The sequence below is a fragment of the Eufriesea mexicana genome, unplaced genomic scaffold, assembly GCF_001483705.2.
Source record: "Eufriesea mexicana isolate 0111107269 unplaced genomic scaffold, ASM148370v2 scaffold2888, whole genome shotgun sequence".
Taxonomy (NCBI): Eukaryota; Metazoa; Arthropoda; class Insecta; order Hymenoptera; family Apidae; genus Eufriesea; species Eufriesea mexicana.
This window is the reverse complement of record NW_016910972.1, coordinates 337,680-356,536: the sequence shown is the minus strand read 5'-3', so window position 1 is coordinate 356,536 and position 18,857 is coordinate 337,680. Positions and strand designations below refer to the sequence as shown.

At 50.9% G+C, this 18,857-nt stretch overlaps 1 protein-coding gene across 2 annotated transcripts in view; it reads left to right on the top strand.

Annotated features, from left to right (window-relative positions):
• The window catches only part of LOC108550626 (uncharacterized), a 19,183-nt gene extending 1,340 nt beyond the window's left edge, over window positions 1-17,843 (top strand). Inside the window, exons 3-7 of one of the 2 annotated variants that reach the window (XM_017904396.1) lie at window positions 8,942-9,055; window positions 9,431-9,517; window positions 16,364-16,564; window positions 16,789-16,974; window positions 17,134-17,843. In XM_017904396.1, the coding sequence (XP_017759885.1) occupies window positions 8,942-9,055; window positions 9,431-9,517; window positions 16,364-16,564; window positions 16,789-16,974; window positions 17,134-17,843 (1,298 nt within the window). Of the gene's footprint in view, window positions 1-8,941; window positions 9,056-9,430; window positions 9,518-16,345; window positions 16,565-16,788; window positions 16,975-17,133 lie in introns of both variants that reach the window. The other variant, XM_017904395.1, reaches the window with a different exon arrangement.
• Window positions 17,844-18,857: the final 1,014 nt, after the last annotated feature.

The window sequence follows — 18,857 nt, the reverse complement described above, 5'->3', positions numbered from 1 at the left end:
GGAAGAGCGATTGCAAAAATTCGATCAGGTCGAGTCGAACCGAAGCTTTCTCGGGGCGTCTTAAATCATTCAGTAGTCGGTACATTAAGGCGGTGGGCCGACTGATGGCCTCGTTTTTCCTCGGACGCGAGGCGAGAGAGCCAGCTGGCCCCTTCGTTTCATCCTCATTTTTAATTCACCCGGCAAACAGTGTCGTCTCGTGATTCTCCGTGACTCTCGATATCTCGGCCGGTCGTCGCGAAGATTTTTTAATTCCCGCCTCGGCGTCTCAATAATTCAGCGTTCCCTCGAAGGGGGCGGGGGTGCAGAATGGAGGGAAAAAAAAATCAGGGGCCCTAGATCGGGGCTGAATAATGCGCCCTAATAATCGCTGCCATTACGAACTCTTAATGCAAACTCTCGGCCGATTCGGCCTCAGCGTCGAGCAAAGGAAGGAGAATCGAGTCGCTCATCCTCGTCCCTTCCTAGTCTCGGGTCTGGCCCGTTTTTTCCGGCCAAGAGGGTGGCAAGGATCGGGAGATACGAGTAACGAGGCGCCTTTAATTCCTTTAATTCGACCGACTTGCAACGACGTCCCTTTTCCTTCGTTCTTCTCCCTCTTTTACACGCTGACTCGCCTTTCTTCCCGTCGCGGACCACTTTCAGGAGAGCAGTTCACGAGCGTAGGTTAACGAGGAGGGCCGGTCGACTTGTTTATGGCAAATTGGAAAAGGAAATCGCGGGGTCTGCGCGGTATCGACTCTGTTCCGTCCACGGTGCCACGTCGAGGACGCTTCTTAAACGGTGCCTTAAATGCCAGCTTTTTCGCCGATCACCCCTGGCCCCGACGACGATGTCGGCCAGCCGAGCACGTAAATTTTCCAAATATACCCACCTCCCTTCGGTAACCGGAAGATCGAGGGCCGCGAGAGCCACTTTGTACGATGAAGTCGTTCCCGGTTTCGTGTTTCGCGCGTCGAAGCGCGAAGCGTCACAGGGGTGGCCTTTTTACCATCGCTGCGCCATTTCGAGTGTCAAAAGGGGCACGTTCTCGGTGTTATGGTAATTCGCGAAAAGGCTGATCGAAGGACGGATCGTTTTTCCGGTTCGAGAGCCTATCTCTGCCGATTTTTCTCGCGCAAACTTGGCGCGGAATTCGTTTGAACGCGGTCTCTTATCCCCCCCCCCCCCCCTCAACGTGGGAGAAATGAGCGAACCGTGGAGAAACAATAGGGGTCGTGAACGGTTTTCGCAATTTTTTCGCGAAACTCGTCGGATGAGAAGGATATCGCGGATATATAGGGAATCGCAGAATAGGACGGCCAGAGCGAGAGAGCGAGAGTGACAAAGGGGAGGCAGGGGGTGGTTGGGAGTAGAGTGGTTGGCTGTAAGCGGCTTTGGTTTCCATGGCAGTAAGCCCTCATTACTGTATTACGGGCAGCCCCTAACTACCAGCCGAACGCAACGATTTGCTTCTAGAACCTCTATGAGGGTGACGGATCATGCAAGATTGTTTTCCGCGTGTCCGGGAAACGCCGATATTTCAATCTGTCGGAAATATTTCCACCGTTCTCGTTCCACCTTTCGAATCAACCTGAAATTTTCCTCCCATCGAGTCCAAGATGTCGTTCCTCTCGGATAATCCTCTTCCGTGAAATTCTCCTACGATCCCGATTGCCCTGTCTTTGACAAGCTTTGGCGAGCTTTGCCAGGACCCCCTCGATGATCCTTCGATTAGTCGATCGGTCGTGATTAATAATTAACGCGATCGAGGGAGGGGAATATTTAATATTATTTACAACGCGTTTCGGAGAGTGAAAAATGGGAAATACGGTAAAAGCAGCATGATTTTCGCGTTTGGAGAAAGAAATCGATTGATAAAATAGCGATGGGTGGAGACGGGAGAAGGACTTGGACGTCGGTTTTACATCGGCTGGGAACAGCGGCCGATGTTGCACGTATTCGATTGTCGTTCTTGTATTCGAATTTTCGAAATTCATTCTGCACAGAATAATTTCTACCGGTTGACCGTGATGCCCGTCGTACTTTCCGTTTAACGAAACGCTCGCTGGTCACGCGTTTTTCAAGCGGTCTGCTGGAAAATATGCGATCGCCGAGCACCGATCACCGATAACACACCGATAACAATCGTTATCATCTACGGAGTCGGGTAAACAGATTTGCTAAATAAATGGAAAATTTATGATGTTTGCAGGCGAGTCACGTCGTGTATCGCGCATAATACCGCGAAGAGACGAGTCGCAGCGGCCGCTTCATATACGGTTTCCGTGTACATTTTTCCCCGTTTTTTCGCCTCCGTTATTTTGCACGTGGCCCGCGCTCACTGACCATTTTGGGGTAAATATTTGTTCCATGCTCGCTCGCGGGCTTCGCCATGCCAATTTAATACTGCGAATGCGGATGAGGAATGATTTTAGCCGAGACGAGCGAACGTTGTTCGCAAAAATTCGAATCGCTCTTCAGCCGCCTATCTCTTGCCTATCCGTCCTTTCCTCCCACTTTTCCACCTACGAACCACCATTTTCGTCTCTCCGCTATCGCGATCACGTGTTCTAGATCGCCGAATACGATGAAAAAGATATCGAAGAGCAATAATCTTATTTCTCGCGCTTCGATTAAATTAGACCCGATAACCGTGCTCTAATCTTCCCAACTATCTATCGGTTAACATCCGTAATCGTATCTAGTGCCTTCGTCAGCGTCTCCTCACCTGATCACCTGTCCCGATGGAATCTAATAACTTAGGAAACGCGGCGCGATCGATGAACGAACGAACCGATTCGAGGTGTCAGGGATATGCAGGTAGACTCGTAGACACCTGGAACTATTCTGGGCACTTTGCTGGGTTAATCCGGCGGGTTTTCACGGAGGCTGGGGCGCAGGATGGAGGATTGGAAGGGAATCTTGGAGCAGGCGAAAACGCGCGGCTGGTCGGCAGTTCTCGCGGAGAAAAGTGGCATGGAGCAGCGGGTGGCAGCGGCGAAACAAAAGGGTGGTCCCGGTCGGTTGCGGGTGGAGACAGGGGGGATATTATCATAGCGGCGCAGAGGCGTATATCACTCGGCCACCCCTTTCGTTGCCGACAGGGATTAGCGCGAGGCTCTCTCTTGTTGCCTAGGAGAGAGTCACGAGGCGGCGGCGAGACGCGCGCGCGTGTGTGGCATTCGGCTGCGCTGCGAGCCGGTGGCCAGCGACGGGCGTAAAAACGACGGACATAAATACCGGAGTTACCTGTGTTTTATGACGTGCTCGGGCCCGAGCTGGAGGCGGCAGAATCCGAGGCAAAGCTCGAACTATCGACAGGCCAGATCCTGACCGATGTCCTCGCGCAATGGATTCGCTACTCGTCCTCGTTGCTTCCTCCGCCTCCGCCTGATACCGGGGTTGTTTTAGACCGTGATTCACGCGATCCACGACAACCTCTTCTCTTCGCGTCTCCTCGTCTTCGATGGCTCGTCGCGTGTTTCGGAGCTGCGACTGCTTGGGGGTTCATTTTAATCCTCTCATCTTGCGTCTTGTATCAATCGTTCGTTGGTCTTCGTGCGAAGAAATCGTTCCAGTCGTCTTGGCTATATATTCCTCTACCGTCTGTCGTTTTATGGCCGTATTACCACCTGCGTGTAGTATTTTCCGCTATTACAAACATCGTCAGAAGTTTCTTTCCTTAAATATATGTAGTAATGTTGCTTTCTTTCTTAATAAAGTACAATAAGCTTATACTTATATTATCGGCTACGAAACTAGATATACTGAAACACTGTTAGAAACTCTTAGACTCTCGGAGACCGTGAGGGACCGTTAAAAGATCGCTAGAGACTATGTCGTCCGCGCCATTGTACTACCCTTATTTAAATCATTCATTCTGCCCTCATCTATACCCACGTTCTCTCTTCTCAATCGGTCGGTCACGTATTCTAAACACTCAGGCGCATTCATAAACTTTCACTCGTTTATCGCATTCGACTCTGTCATAAACATCCCTTACATTCGATCCTCTTGCACGCGATCACTTTCTTTCCAAGCCCAAACACACTTAACCTTCTTTCAGGGCTGTCCTTATATTTCATTTTGGTGCGAATTGAATAATTATCTTCACGTAACCCCTGAACAGAGACACGTTTCAGGTAGGAAATATGTAAGGTGGATTGTCCATGTTCTAATCGGTCCTTTGGTAATGAACTCAAGGGTTTAGAGCTAATCTTTTCTCGTGGAACCGCGAGATACTTGCTGCTGCTGGCAACTCGAGGCTAAACGGGACTTTTATTCTCCCCTTGGCTGTTTCTCTTTGAGCGTTCGAGGTTGGAAGTTGGAAATGCGTGGAAATGATTTAATAAGTCGTAAAGACCGGTGGACGTTGAAGAGGGTAGCAGGTTCTTTCGCAGGAACCTCGAGATCTGGCGTTCCCCTGTTTCCACGACGGTGGAACAGCTGTTGCGACGGTCGTAGCCGAAATTTCGCTTCGATCGTGCGTGACTTACACGGAGCTGCGCCCTCTTACTTTAATTAATCGCTCTCGTTGCGCCCCTGCTGGCGCGGCAATTCCTTCGTAGGTAATTCCTTGCCGTGGCCGACCGATCGAAAATATACTCGATCGGACTTTATCAGACGGATAATATATAATCCGTGAGGAGAACCGTCTGGCAGGAAGGAATCGACAAGGGAGAGGGGCGGAACGCAGGGGGGTGGAACGTCGTCGAAATTCACAGAGGGACTCGGTGGATTTCGTCGACCACCTCAGCGACGTTTTTTCCCAATTAAAAATTAAAAAATCCAGCCCTCTCTCAAGTAAAGGATCACGCAGGAGACACGGAGGGGGCCGCGCGGCCAGAGGGAGAAGCTGTTCTACGGCGGATGACTGCACCGAGATTTTCTACCGATTAAACATTATTTTTCCTGCTGGTCTCCGCTCCTCTCGTCGTGTACGCGCCCGGCCCGCTCTGTTTCTTTTTACATATGCTAATTCCACGCTCTCCACGTTTTTCCTCGCCCTTTTCAACCGTGCACCGTGCTCTCGCTCCGATGAATCCTCGACTCGATGTCGACGTGTCCTGCCTGAAAGATTCCTCGCTCGCTATCGTTGCGCTTCGATTAGCCGTAAACGAGGCCCAGCTTCGTTTCGCTCGCTCGCCCACTCTTCCTCTGCTTCCTACTCGTGCTTCCGCGCGCGTCCTCTCCGAGAGAATCGTTCCCAACAACCGCTGCAACTCGATAGCGACGCGTGGGGGTTGCAGGTAATTACGGCAAAATTTTTCTCCCATTTTATTCCAACCTCGAGAGATCGAAGACACGCTTCTTCGCGTTCGTCCTCGAGTTCGAGCAGCAAAGCGATTGACCAAAATCATGATCGCGCACGACCGGGCAAGCTAGGGGATGGAATTTTCGCGAAGCCGATGGAGCCTACGCGGGAAATAAAAAGAAGGCTAGTCGATAGGAGCGCGCACGAGCCTCATTCCGCCGCGATTCGGCCAGTCAAAACGTCAGAATCTTAAAACACGACAAACACTCTGAAATAACGATCCGAGCCACCCTCGGCTACGAGCTTCGCCGGCAAACAGGGGAGTTTTTAACACTGCATGATCCCTGGGCAAACTTAGGGTGTACGCGAGCGTTCTCTCGTGTCTTCTCGCGGTGTGCAAATCCTTGTCGTGTAAATGGACGCGGACTATCGCGAGCCGGTAAACGCGCGGCCATTATGCTCGGCTTTTTTCGCCGGCAAAAAGGGAGAAAAATCTCCCGGCGATTCTTCTTATCGCGGTCGAAATCCCGGGCCCGGGAGATCTCGCGGAAACTCACTGCATCGCGATCATAGGGGTCTCGGGAACCTTTGTCCCGGGTCAAAAATTTGCCTACGAGTCGAACCTATTGGCAGACTGCTTCACGGACCAGAGATTTCAATGGGAAAGTAATTAAAAATAGTCCCCCGGAGTATAAAAGCGCGGGGAATTAAAAATACCCCGATTGCGAGGCAAATTTTCGGACGAGTGAAATTTATTATTCGATTCGAAATAGTAACAAGGAGAGAAGAAGTTGTTTGGGCAGGCTTCAGGAGCGTAACACCGGGAGGACAGGCAGGCCGTATCGAGAAATTATGCAAAAGCCCGATACGTGGAAGGCGGCGTTTAGCACGCAACGAATTACGATTTCGGCGAGCGTAGACAGGTGGAGGGCAGCAGACCTCAAGGGGGAGGATCGTTCTTCCAGCGAGTTACACATAATGCCTCATAAACACCCTCAAAACGCCTGCCATCACCCTCGATTCGCGCCGCCACCGCCATCACGAATCTGACACCGCACCGGCAATAAACTTTGGCCTTGTTAGCCCTCCGCTTCCACCCTCGGAAATCTCTGTATTCTATTTCCAACAATTTTTTCCCCTCCCAGCGCGTGTATCCTTTTTTTTTTCCATTTCCCTCGCGTTCATTTGAAGGATTAAAAGAGTATCGATGAGTTTTGTCATCGTTTTCATTCGGGTTCCAGCAGAATCATTTCGACGCTCCATCGTGTCGCGAATTTTTTATTATTTTCGCGTCGAGATAGCTGCCATCGAGCTGTATATGATGTATCTCGAATAGAAGAAGAAGGGAGTATGATTACATCAAAAATTTGGCAATTTCTACGCCCCTGTCGATACCGCGATTCGACGATGCACGGAAGAACGAAGCAACTGGTATTTACGTCTCGTGTACAAGAAGAGGAGTGTGTTTGAATCGCGAAATTGAAGCGCTGGAAAGGGCAACGAGCGACTCTGTGGCACCCCCGTTCCGCAAACGGAGGAGCGTTCCCCGGGTGACGTTAAACGTCCGGAGCTGAATATTTCGCTGGACGACGGCGGTAAGCCGGTTAAATGTCGTGGTTCACCGTAAAAACCCGGTCGTTTGCCGTCCAAGCCACGCTGCCATAAAATAAAACTGCGCAACCGCGTGCGTGTATGCACGCCGACCCCATTATAAGCCGTATAACTCGGCGCTGGTAGCGCGGAAACGCGCGTAAGTGCCAGCTTTTATTTCATCGTTTCGCCTCTCACCCTTCGCCGATGTGTCCCAGCTGATCGTCGAGTCGAACAACTTTCGTTCTAAAGCGAAATAACGGCGAAAGTCGAAACTCCGCGACAGATTTCCCGGCTCGATCCGATCCGCGAATAGAACACCTTCTGCGGTTGAAGCTGCATCTGCTTCACGGCTACGCATCGATCGTCGGAAATTTCATTAAACTTCCTTCAAATGGAACGCTCCTCGGTTTAATTTTCTCGAAAATCCCGCTTCGTTTCATCATCCGACGCGTTCTATCACGGAGGATCTCTCGGAACATAATCCCCTTTGAGCACGCAACGTAACTCGCAAAGCTGGCTTGTCTGTCTCAGAAACATCTCTCGCGAGCGCCGATCCGTTCGTTGTCCGGTTTTCCAATGGTTTCGCGACGAATTTCCCGGTGAAAAACGGACGGCTCGCGAAGCGGAGTGCGACAGGGTGCATCTCGAAGCTTCGGCGTCACTGCGCGGATCGAGCGGATCGAACCGGTCGAAAGGTGGAGAGGACGAAATCGCGCGTGACAAACGGCCGCGTACATTTGTCGGGGGTTGGGCTCGCGTTTAGCCTCCCCCGGCATTAACATATTCCGGCCGATTCGGGGCAAACATCGACGCAGCGGCGCCACTCGTTCACCCCTTACTTCCGGCACATTTGTGTTTTGTTTCCAGCGAACGCACCCCGCGAGAGCGCGTCGCCGTTTTCGCCAACAGTTGGCCGCGTTCCTCGGGAAAAACGCGTTGGCAAGGCGAGCAAGAGGGTGGTTTTGTCGTCGACGACGATGTTCGTCGCGCCCGACGAAGACTAAGACTTTTTCGCCGATTTCCGAGTATTCGCGAATCGGGCTGCGAGGGAAAGTAAGGTTTCGCGAACGGTTCTTCCGTTTCGGGACTGCCACTTGTATTTTCTTTCACTGCTATCGTTTTGGCCACCAACCGTTCGTTAGACTTAAGGTATTGTAGCAACCTAGGCTCGAAGATCTTGGGCGAAAAAGTGCCGTAAAAGAGGAACGCAGTGGAAGAGGCAAGTCGAAAGTCAGACATATTTGCAATATTTTCTACAAGAGACGGGGTGAGGGGAATTTTAGGGAAAAGTTGTAAAAAGAGGGGTCAATCCTCTCAACAAAGCAGTGTTGTATCAACACTTTGACTGCCACGTTTGTCATGTAGCTGTCACCGATGGTCATTGATGACCGGAGCGCTTGAACTACTTAAACTACGTTGAACTACATTGAATAAAAATTGACAGTTAGCGCATTTGGAATATAACCGCTAATTAGAAGATACTTTGAAATAAGAAGTGCCCCATTGAGCAACGAAAAATTTTTATTAGAACATCAAAGAATATTAGAACAAATTTTGCATCTAGCGTGGCGTCTTGAGGAAAACACACGATTTTGGCGTGGCAGTCAAAAGGTTAAACTCGATAGCGAAAGCTTAGAGGAAGTCCTTAGGATAGTTGGTTGCAATTGTTTTTCTCTTTATACAAACGTATACCCATCGTTATTCAGCCAACCGCTTTCTGTATTATATTTATCTTATTCCGATAATAAATATAATTACTTAGCATATAACTTTTAGATAGGGTTATAAATGCTCGAAAACGAGTATGTACAATATCGACATATTGGGAATTTACTTAAAATTAGCCTAATTCCCGAAATTCTCGCTCGATTCGTTTCTCGCCTTGTCCCCGCTGCTAACGACGCAACTTTCGACACAGTTTGTCTAAAGGTATTATTTATAGCAACATCGTGAGCGATAAAGCTAGATGGAAGCTCGAAAAAGCTCGGTCTGTATATTTTCGCAGTGTATAATATCGGAACGAGTTACTAGGAAACTAACGGAGATGATCTTGTTTTACCGCCTGGTGATAAATCCGCCAACATCCCGTTTCAAGTCTCCGCTCTGTTACAGGGAAGAGCTTCACATTGACGATCATGCTGCAGACATCACCACCTCAAATAGCCACTCTGTCGAAGGCGATCAAGGTCACCGTGGACGGACCAAGAGAGCCCAGATCGAAAACAAGTGAGTGTTACAGGCTTTTACCAACCGTAGGTAACTCCGCTCTTCGTGGTAGACAGGAGCAGGGATACTGTGGTTCAAGGTTTCCCGTATCCTTCCGAGTATAGAATGTATCCCAACAGTTTCAGAGATATTCCCGAAAAAGTGACGATTAATTCATAAATATCGATCCTTTCTAATTTGACGAAATTTGCGAAAAGTCTCGAAATTCTTCCTTTTTCTTTTCTTTTTTTTTTCAAAAGTCACGCACAGTCGCGATAGATAGTATTCCCAATTTGGAAAAAAAATTGTTTAAATTGGAAATACGACGAATCCTTGGTAGAACGAACACAGGCGAACCATACGTCACAGCGATTCACGACGAGCGTTGCGTTTCAGGACACCAGGCCTTTCATCCCTTCCACTTCGGGCCCAGGCCGTTCCCTTTCGGTCACCCTCAGGATCCCCTGGGATTCAAGTTGTCCGGTAAGTGTGTGCCGATAGAAGACTCGTCCAGATCCGCTGGCTGCCGTCGCGCATAGTGCAGCATCCGCCTCGTAGCACGTCTCAGCGGCAACCGGATAACTAAGTTTACAACCCTGCGTCATCCCCTTTCCCGGTGTCGCGAAGGCAAGCTTGCTCCTCTCAGTGTTGGCTGGCTTGGTGGCTACGAAGGGTGTCAAAATTGAGCGTCGGCAGGCGCCGACTCAAAATTGAGTTTTGCCACGGGGCGTCTAAGTGGAGAAGACTCTGATTAAGCCCCGGCCTTTCGTTTGTCGACGCCACTCTTCGGCGAAACTTTGCGCCCCGTTTGACGAGCCACTTCTCCAGCTGCTGAAATTCCCGATCGTCCGCGAAGGAAAACACCGGCCTGAGGACCCCGATACTGTGCAGCATTCTAGACGGATCTAGTTTCTTTCCGCGGCTCAGGGGATCTAGTTTCTTCCCGCGAGTCCTCCGCGAATGACCGAAATTAATCGGTTTTCCAGAGTTCACGGTCTTTGGATAGTCGGACAAGTCGGGCCTCCGTTGCCAGCAGACTCCGTGATTTTTCTCGATTTATCGCCGGACGAGAAAATCCAGCGGCCGGTCGTGGCAGCGATTTCCGGTGGCGGCGCATTCGACGAGCTAGTTTGGCGGCGCGGATTCCAATTCAAATTCGTTCGAAGCTCGAAATTTTGATGGGACTAGCCTCGAGCAGCGAGGGTCGGCTACTGATACTGGTGCACCGACAGTGTATTGTTTCGGCATGATAAGCGGCTTAACGGAGCTTCTCTCCCCTGCTGCCCCCGGGGGTAGTGTGGAGTAGCAGTCCTGCCGTCGATTTCTCGTCTCTGCACTCCTGTCCCCCTCTCTCTCTCTCTCTCTCCGGCCACCCTTCCCTAGCCGCCCTTTGTCCCACCCCCGCGGTCTACTCAATCAAGGACCGCGCCCCCGTCGACTTCTCCTCTTCTTTCCTTCAGATTTCCCCGTCGTAATTTCAGCTAACGAGGACGGACGCAACAATTTCCAGGTCGGCTGCATAAAATTGTTCCACGGTAATCGCCGAGCGGAAGTGTCGCAGCCTCGTGTCGTAACGCGGCTATACAGGTCGGCTGAATCGAATTACCGTGCTGCGCGATGGAAGTTCGCCGCGTTGGATATTTTGCGGCAACGCCGGCTGCGGCTGGAAAATAGAAGAGGATAGGGTCGAAACAGGATGGTCGGTGGTGTCGCGAGTTCCATTTTTCTCATCTTTCAACTTTCTCCATTCCGTCCGTTTTCGTCGTCTTCGAAGGTCTCGGTTTCTTCTTGTTTCTCCACCCCCGCATCATCGTACACACGCTAACGCGTCTCACGATGTCGTCGTTTCTCGACGATCCGGGTGGAATTTTTCCAAAAATGTTCGAGACGTGGAAATTCATAATTTTCCCGCGTTTTCGTCGTCTTCGTTCCAATGCAAGTCTCGCAGACCGCTTAGAAGAATGCTCCGTCGCCGGTGTCTTAGCCACCCCTTCCGCGACAAATTCAATTCTCGGTGGAAGGAAACGCGCGGTCGCGTAACTGGGTCGCAGTCGCGACCGACATCAACCCTCTCATATCGATCGGTTTATTCCACGGCTCGTGTCCACCACTTTTTCAACCCTTTCGCTGGTAGTTCGACGGTCAGCGCACAGGTTGCGCCTCCGTCCAGTTCGCCGCTGGGGTCAGTCGGGCAGCTACCGAGCTTCCGCCACCCCCGAAACTGCGAAAGGGGGTGGCTATCTTTGTTCGGATAAAGACGCGTTTCGAGAGCTGGTTTATTAGATATCCGCGTCTGGGGTTGATAAGGAGAGGAGAATCCGGCTGGGTGAAATGGCAAGAGACGGCTGGCTACCCGAGCAGGGGTCGTTAAGGTGCCCATTGAGGTGTAACTAGGGGGATGTTATTAAATTTCGTTCGGCCTAGCTCGAGGGGAGGCTCGAATTTTCTGCTATCCCCGAGGATCATCCAAGTCCGGTACACAGGCTGTCTTCGTTCCGTACCTGCTACTCCTACTCTCGTTGTCTCTCTCTCCAAAAAGTGTTGCGCTTTTTGACCTTTTTCCTCGCATTCCGCGTTGCCTATTTAATCCCCTCCCCCCCGTTTCTGTCTCTCTCTTTCTCTCTATTTCTCCAAGTCGTTGGATAATTTTTGAGAAAGAAGGGCAAATTTTCGTTCCAAGAATTAATCATCTAGGAAATTAGCTGCGATGTTTCTTCGAAGCTCTCGAATTCTAAGTCGTCTGCGCTCGATCGGTTTGTTGCGCATCTTCACGATTCAATTTCAGCAGCAAGAGTGACAGGAGCCCGGAGCACCGGGGAAATTAATGTATTCGGTGAGTGGCAACACGCGAAAAGATCCTCGCTGAGATTGTCCGAGGAACGAAAACACCTCGATCACGTGGCTCCCGGGAGGGTGTCTTTGTCTGTCTAGCTAAGGGGATGAAAAATCGCGAGAGCAGCCGGGATTCGAGTTAACAAGAACAGCTCGCGCAGCTCGATTCCTAGCCCCCCTTCCGTTGTTCCACCTCTTTCCACCCTCCAGTGTCAATTAACCGCCTACCAGGGGTTGGGGAAGCGCCGGAAAAATCGCAACCCCTGTTTCAATAAGGTGGCCTTTACCTCATTTGGGGGAGATTGTTAGGAGCGTTCAGTTTAAAACTGTCGCTCGCCTTCGTTTCACGGATCGTTTTACAGTAGATTTTCGCGAGCTTTCTTTAAAGAGGACCTCTCGATCTCTCCCCCTCTCTCTCTCTCTCTCTCTCTCTCTCTCTCTCTCTCTCTCGTTCTCTCTCGCGTCGTTTTCCTTGGCAATTCTATTCTGCAAATTTTTCAACGCAACGCACGATCGATCATCGAGGTCGGAACACGAAGGTGGATCACGGCGTGAAACACCGATCTCGCGACAGCTCGAGCTTCGTTTCGAATTTCATATTAAGCGTCCTAATTGGTCGAAACTAATTACAGGTATCGTGTACCGAGTTCCTCGAAGGAACACCCCAATCGGAGGCTCGGAGTGTCGATTTTCAGACAGAACTCGAGTCCTTCTTGGAGGATCCTTTCACGTCCATGGAAAAGCGAGTAACCCTTGACGAGTGCGGTACAGGATCCTTAAAGGTTCCCTTTTTAAGGGTTGCCTGCTGTCCACCCCAGCGTCAAATCACGGCGGATCCTTTAAATTCGCGTCACATTTCACCCTCTTGCGTGTCTTGCAAGGGTGTCCCAGGGTGTCTCGTCTTTTAATCAGGCCCGGTGACCAGGAACTTTCGGTCGCGGCGACGGTAACTAATGATACCTTTCGTCGTTCTTCGTCCCCTGGCTCGTGTCCTCTCTCTCTCTCTTTCTCTCTCTCTCGTATCAATGACGCAGGAGCCGGAACAGCTGAAAGCCGATAAACGAATGGAACGAATTTACACGCGGCCACGTCGATTGGTAATTTATCTCTGCGCGATTCAACCGGTTCAGAATTCTCTGAGAATTCTTTCAGAACCTTCGTCGCGTCCTCCGATGGAAATTAGCCTTGCCGTCATAGAGACAGACGACGCGAGAACCATGGCGAAACTCCGGAGTTTCTATACGCTCGTACGCAAGCGTGTCTGAAGGTGGAGGAAGGAGAAAGAGAGAAAGAGAGGAGACACGGGTGTTCGGGCGACGTGACTCGAAAAGAGAGCAAGAACGTACAATGAACGTTAGGAAAAGTTCGTCGTTTTTATCCACGTTCGTAACTTCAAAGAGGATGCAAGCGTAAATAAGAGAAGGAAACAGGCACCGGAGACGGAGGGGATGAAAGGGGATGGCGTTGATGTGCGCGGGAGCAAGAGAGACAGCAATTTTCTCGTCCTTTCTCGAAATATCTCCTCGTAGAGCTTAGATCGGTGCCAGGGACCTTTCCAGGGTGGCATTTTAGGGGTTGCTGCGACGCGATAATGAGAACGGGCGCAAAGGGTGGGTGTGCAAAGACATCCGACCGTCGGTAGCGAGAGGCTAGGACGTGGGAAACGGGGGTTTACGGGGGTGGCGGCGGCGTCGGGATCGAGGGACGCGGGGGTGGTTAGAGAAGAAGCTGAAAAGAGGGGCAGGGGAGGGTGTGCGAGCAAGCTACACAAGGGTTAACGCCTTAGCAGTAAGAAGGGCGTTTTAACTCCTGTTTTGCATAGATTTGAATAGATAAGGAGGACAGGAAAATACGCGAATTAATTTATTATGTATCTCTGGCTGGCTGCCGGAGGGGTTTTAAGCGAGCAACCTGAACGGAACCGGCTTTACTCTTTACTTTCGAGCCTGCCCGTCACCCTTTGGCCCAACGTCTTTAAACGCCCCTTAAGTTTCCCGACGGCTCCCACTACGCTCTTCTTTTCTTCTCGCTCTCTGTTTTCTCAATCGCGGTGACTATCAAGAAAGGAGAGAGAGAGATTCAACCTTCTCCTTACCCTTTTCTCTCTGCTTCGTATCGAAAAATTACCCCGAATTCCGAATTCCGAATTCGGACGCGTGCGTTTGCATATTTAATTCCGATGCAATTATTTTCGTTATTTCTACTCGTTATTTTCCGCGGATGCCCGACTCAACGCCGACTCGTGCTACTGGCGCTGGACGTAAATCAGGTCCCGGTGGTTCTTTCAATTACATTTTTCCCCGGAAATCATTGCACGGTATTATACCGCGAAAAATTAACCAGCCACAATCTTCTTTGGCCAGGTTTCAAGCGCCGCAAGTATCGAGAAGTAACACTAACACGTAGACCAGCTTGGGGGGACTGAAACAGCGGAGCACATTTTGAACATGCTGCTCGATAATACATCATCCCTTAAAGCTTCTGTACCCGGTGGAAGGTACACATAAAGGCAACTAACCCTAGGGCCGTAACGTTTAAGCTTAACATTTCTCACCCCTTAAAGGGTAGCGGCTCCTTGAACCCTTTCAGCTCTCTGCTTCTTTCCCTCCGACTCTTTCAGAGGCTCTCGCCTGGCTTCTCCCCTCATTAGTCTTCATTTGTTTTCGGAATTATCGCCCGCCACCCTCTCCCCCGACCCCGGCACGCGAGTTCTCTACCCCCTGAGAGGGTGCCAGCCGTTTTGGGGCTTTATTAAATTGAAAGTATGTTACGAGTCGGTTGAAATGGATACGCGCCGCTGTCAAATACCGAAACTCTTCCCTTACCTTTCACCAGGAGGCACGAAACTTTCACGTATCAACTCGTAGGGGTGAAAAAGGCGCGGATATTTTTGGAAATTTAATTTTCTTTATCCGACTGGAGTTTCGTCGTACGTCGATCGCTGTCGATTCGAGTTCATGCTCGAGGATCGAATGGAAGTAAATTTCTTCCTCTCGAACGAGCAGGAATTTTTGCGCCAAGGGTCGAGTAAGGATTTTCGCAGAGAATAGGCAAGCAAAGTCGTCACTTACGGCGCATCAGGTACAGGGAAACCCTTGGCCTCCTTAAGCTCGCTCACAGCGTAGCTTTCGCGCGCCTCTTATCGTTTTCTTAATCCCCTCATAAAGTAGCTGCATCTACAACCTTTCTCTCTCTGTCTCTCTTTTCCTCTGCGAGTTTCCAGCTGGCTTGCTCGTAGTTCCACGACGATGTGGTAGAACGCGAGATAGTGGTGTCCTCTCTGGCAAGCTCGGCTTAAAGAGAGCTTAAAAATCACCCCTTCAACCCCTACCGAGCTTTTTCCATCCCCGCCACCGCCGCTCCGACCATTGGAGGGGATTCAATGGGGACCAATGGCGACGGTCGCAAGCACGGCAAGCCACGCCCACGTTCCAGTGACCAGACAACTCTCCCCACCCGGCGGGGAACTTCCCCTACTTGCCACCCCGTTGCGATCCCTACCCCTGAAGCCGGTGGCTTCGGAGCTTTCACGGAATTTTTAAACTGCCCCGCACAGATGACGGTATAATCTGCTATTGATCAAGGTGTTTCGAAAAACCGATACCATACCGATGACTACGGGCTTCACTTTTACTCCTTTCCACCCTCCCACGACCACCCCCGTGGACGTCGGCGGTTTCTTAACTTTCTTACTCGCTCCTTCCCCGTTCGCGATTCTCGCCTCTTTTTATTTCTGTCCTTCCGTGCCCCGTTCTCCGAACATGTATATCGACTTGCCTATTTTTCGAACCGATTTACCTGTCGTTCGGGGATGGATCTTCGCGAAAAGAAAACGGATTCGATTAGATTCGATCGGGTTTTCTTTCCGGTCGATAAGGAAGAGGACCGCGGGAGAAGGGTGAGCAGCGTAATCGCGTTGGAACAGATTAATCCCTGCAATGTCGCGAATTTAATTGCATAGCTGCACACGCGAACCATTCCCATGGCCGGGTGGTATCGGCTAGTATCGAAAAAAAAAGGTGATCGATCGTTTCTCTATTCTCTGTTGGATAAATTTAACTGTCCATCCACGTCAAACGTTCGCTACGTCAAAGAGAAGCGTTTCTGCAGCTCTATCTGTCATCCGGTGATCGTTTATCCACCTGACATTATATAACGTTTCCACATCTCCTCCAGAGAGCGTTTCTTTATCGGCCTGGCCGCTATTTATTGCGGTCGTTGTTCGCGTTCTATATTCATCCTGGCCCAAGATTGATTTCTTTCAAACGCCACGCGCAATTTTTCGTAATACACCTCACCGATACCGTTTCGAGACGAGGCTACGTGTCGAGTACTAGGTAGCCAGAGTTCGAGATGAAGGAGTACGAAACGGAGGAAGAGATTTTTCTCTTTCGACCAGGACTTTGGTCCTTATCGATCGCGGAAAAGCTGGCCAAGGCTCTGGCCAAAAAGCCAAACGACTGACAGACATAATTTCAGATCTCTTGGATTGCACAGGCTTGCAACACCTGGGTCTGGAGCAAGGAGCCGGCCAAGGGTGGGGTGGATTACCTCGGGGCTCTCTTCCGCCGCACTGTCTTCCGCCGCCTCCCGGTCACCATTCGCATACACATCCCCCGGCAGCTGGTGCGTCGGCCTTCAATCCCTTCCACCACAGCATCGAGCAAAGATCTCCTAGACTTCCTGGACCTAACTCTGGTAAGCCACCTGAACTTCTTTCCACGCTTCTGTCAAGCTGCGACATCCACCGGATCATCTCCCTCCTTTCCGCCCTTTCGGCTCGATTAATCGATCAAATTACCATTGACCTGTTGAAACGAGGAAGGAAACGATGGAAAGGGTGTCGAAGCTCAGATGCGTGGAGAATTTTATTTACTTAACGAGGCTCAGTCGGTGACTCACGACGAATGGTTTTCTTGAAGAACCGTCCAGGAACGATTTGGGTCCAATCAGCGTGTCAGTCAGGGAGGTCACCCCGACCACGTCACCAGGCAATCCTGGACCTGGACTGCTCACGACGGCCACGGTCGCGGCGCCCACGCCTCCGGCGGAACCTACCACGACCACCACCACGCCGAGTCCGTCAAGCCACCATTCACACTTCCAAGGTATCGTTGCATTTGTTACCCCCGGTTAGGGTACAACCGAGCTGAACGAATAGGTAGTTGGAGGACTCTGGGAAATTCTAGTTCTCCGAATTCTAGTCTCGCGAATTATCTCTGACGGGGAGAAAAGACTCGCGAAACTGACATTCGTTGTAACAACAGGTCTTCATCTTCTGGGGGCCACAGGGTCAATCTTCGGGTCGATATTCGCCCCGTTGCTGCCGCAATCCTCTTGGCTCTACAATCCGCTCTACCACACGCAGCAGTACGTTCTGGAGCCGGAATGGCACGCTTTGGCGTTAAGAATGGCTCAGCAGCGGTTGCAGAGGCCTGACCAAGCGCGGGTGGAGGAGATGAGGAAGCTTCGAGGCAGCAGTAGCAGTCCCGAGTCCGCGCTGAAGGAGGAGAAGCGACGGGACGACGACCAGGACGTACTCCTTAGGTCCGGTCTGGATAGTCCCGACGGAAGCATAGAAGTGGACGATAGGAACGAGCACGACGTGAACAGGGATCGCGTGAGGAGCGACGAGTCTCTTCCTGAACAGGACTCCCCGAGGATCTCGCCTGTGAGGAGCGACATGGAAGACACGACCGACGCGACGTTTCAGGACGCCTCCGTTCACCTGCGACCGAGTATAGAGAACTCGAACGATCAGGAGATCGCGAACGACGAGCAGATCTCTCGCAGAGACCTGAAGATGCGTTTGGAAGGGACGGTGGATCTGAGCACGAAGAAGGGACAGGACAAGGAGAACGTGGGCCAGGATCTCACGACCAGGAAGAAGGAGGACGACACCGACGTCGAGAGGGAGGGAGTGCGAGGCAGAAGAGACAGGAGTCCTAAGCCCAGACAGGTCTGGAGACCGTACTAAACGGTCCATTTGTTCCACCGGGGTACATGGATTCCTGCATCATGAAATTCCGCTGGATGGTCTCGTTGTAAATTTCGGCCAGATCTGTCTCGATCGATTTAGGGTGTCCGTTCTAACGTTAGACGGTCGTATGGCGAGGCGATCGTCACTGTACACGAGCCTGAGAGTCAGGTCTCAGACGTGGAAAGCTCAGAGCCTGGTCCTGGAACCAGGAACTATCATGGACTCGAGGACTAACCAGGGTTTACGTTCGTATAGTATGTAAATATATAAGCGGCGTCCAATTATTATTTAGGTTACTATCTCGCGCACGTGTCAAGCGTTACCCATTGTCATTTCGAGTGAGATTAATCGACTTTCCCGAACGATCCTCATTACACCAGGCCTAATCTCGAGGAGGGGACTGTGGAAAATTCGAGAGAACGTCCTAGGGATCAGCCTGCGGTGTGTCGAGGTCCGTGTGATGGGGGTCGTTTCACGCTTTCTCATCGCGGCAACTGTGAACTCGCGGCGTTGTAAATATCACAGACCCAAAGACATTGCGAGTTCGGGCCAAAGTCACGTCCCTGCTGGCTATTCCACTTTTCTTTCTCCGCCTCTTTTTACGAGGAACATTAATCGGCCATCAGCGGCGATTACGACGAGCAGCGTGACGAGTCGTCGTGCGAGCCGGTATGTTCCGTGTTTGCGTGACTGGCCTCGACAACGAGATTCTTTCACTGTTTAAGTACGTCATCAAATAAAGTAATATCATCCGTTCCATGAATGATCATCTTCTTACGCAGCAAACTCTTCGACGGTACCAGCCGGGCCTGGTCTTCCAATAGTAAGTACCGATTTTACCTATTATTATTCGCGTTGACGTCGCGAGCTTTTACATCTTGGAACATTTAATTACCCTGCGTTCTCACAATTCTTTATCGATATTTCTAGTATTCCCCGACCTCGAGTTTCGAGTAGGCGAAAAATCCTCGCCCCGCGCGGTACGACGAAAGTTCGCAGATTTAAAAGTTG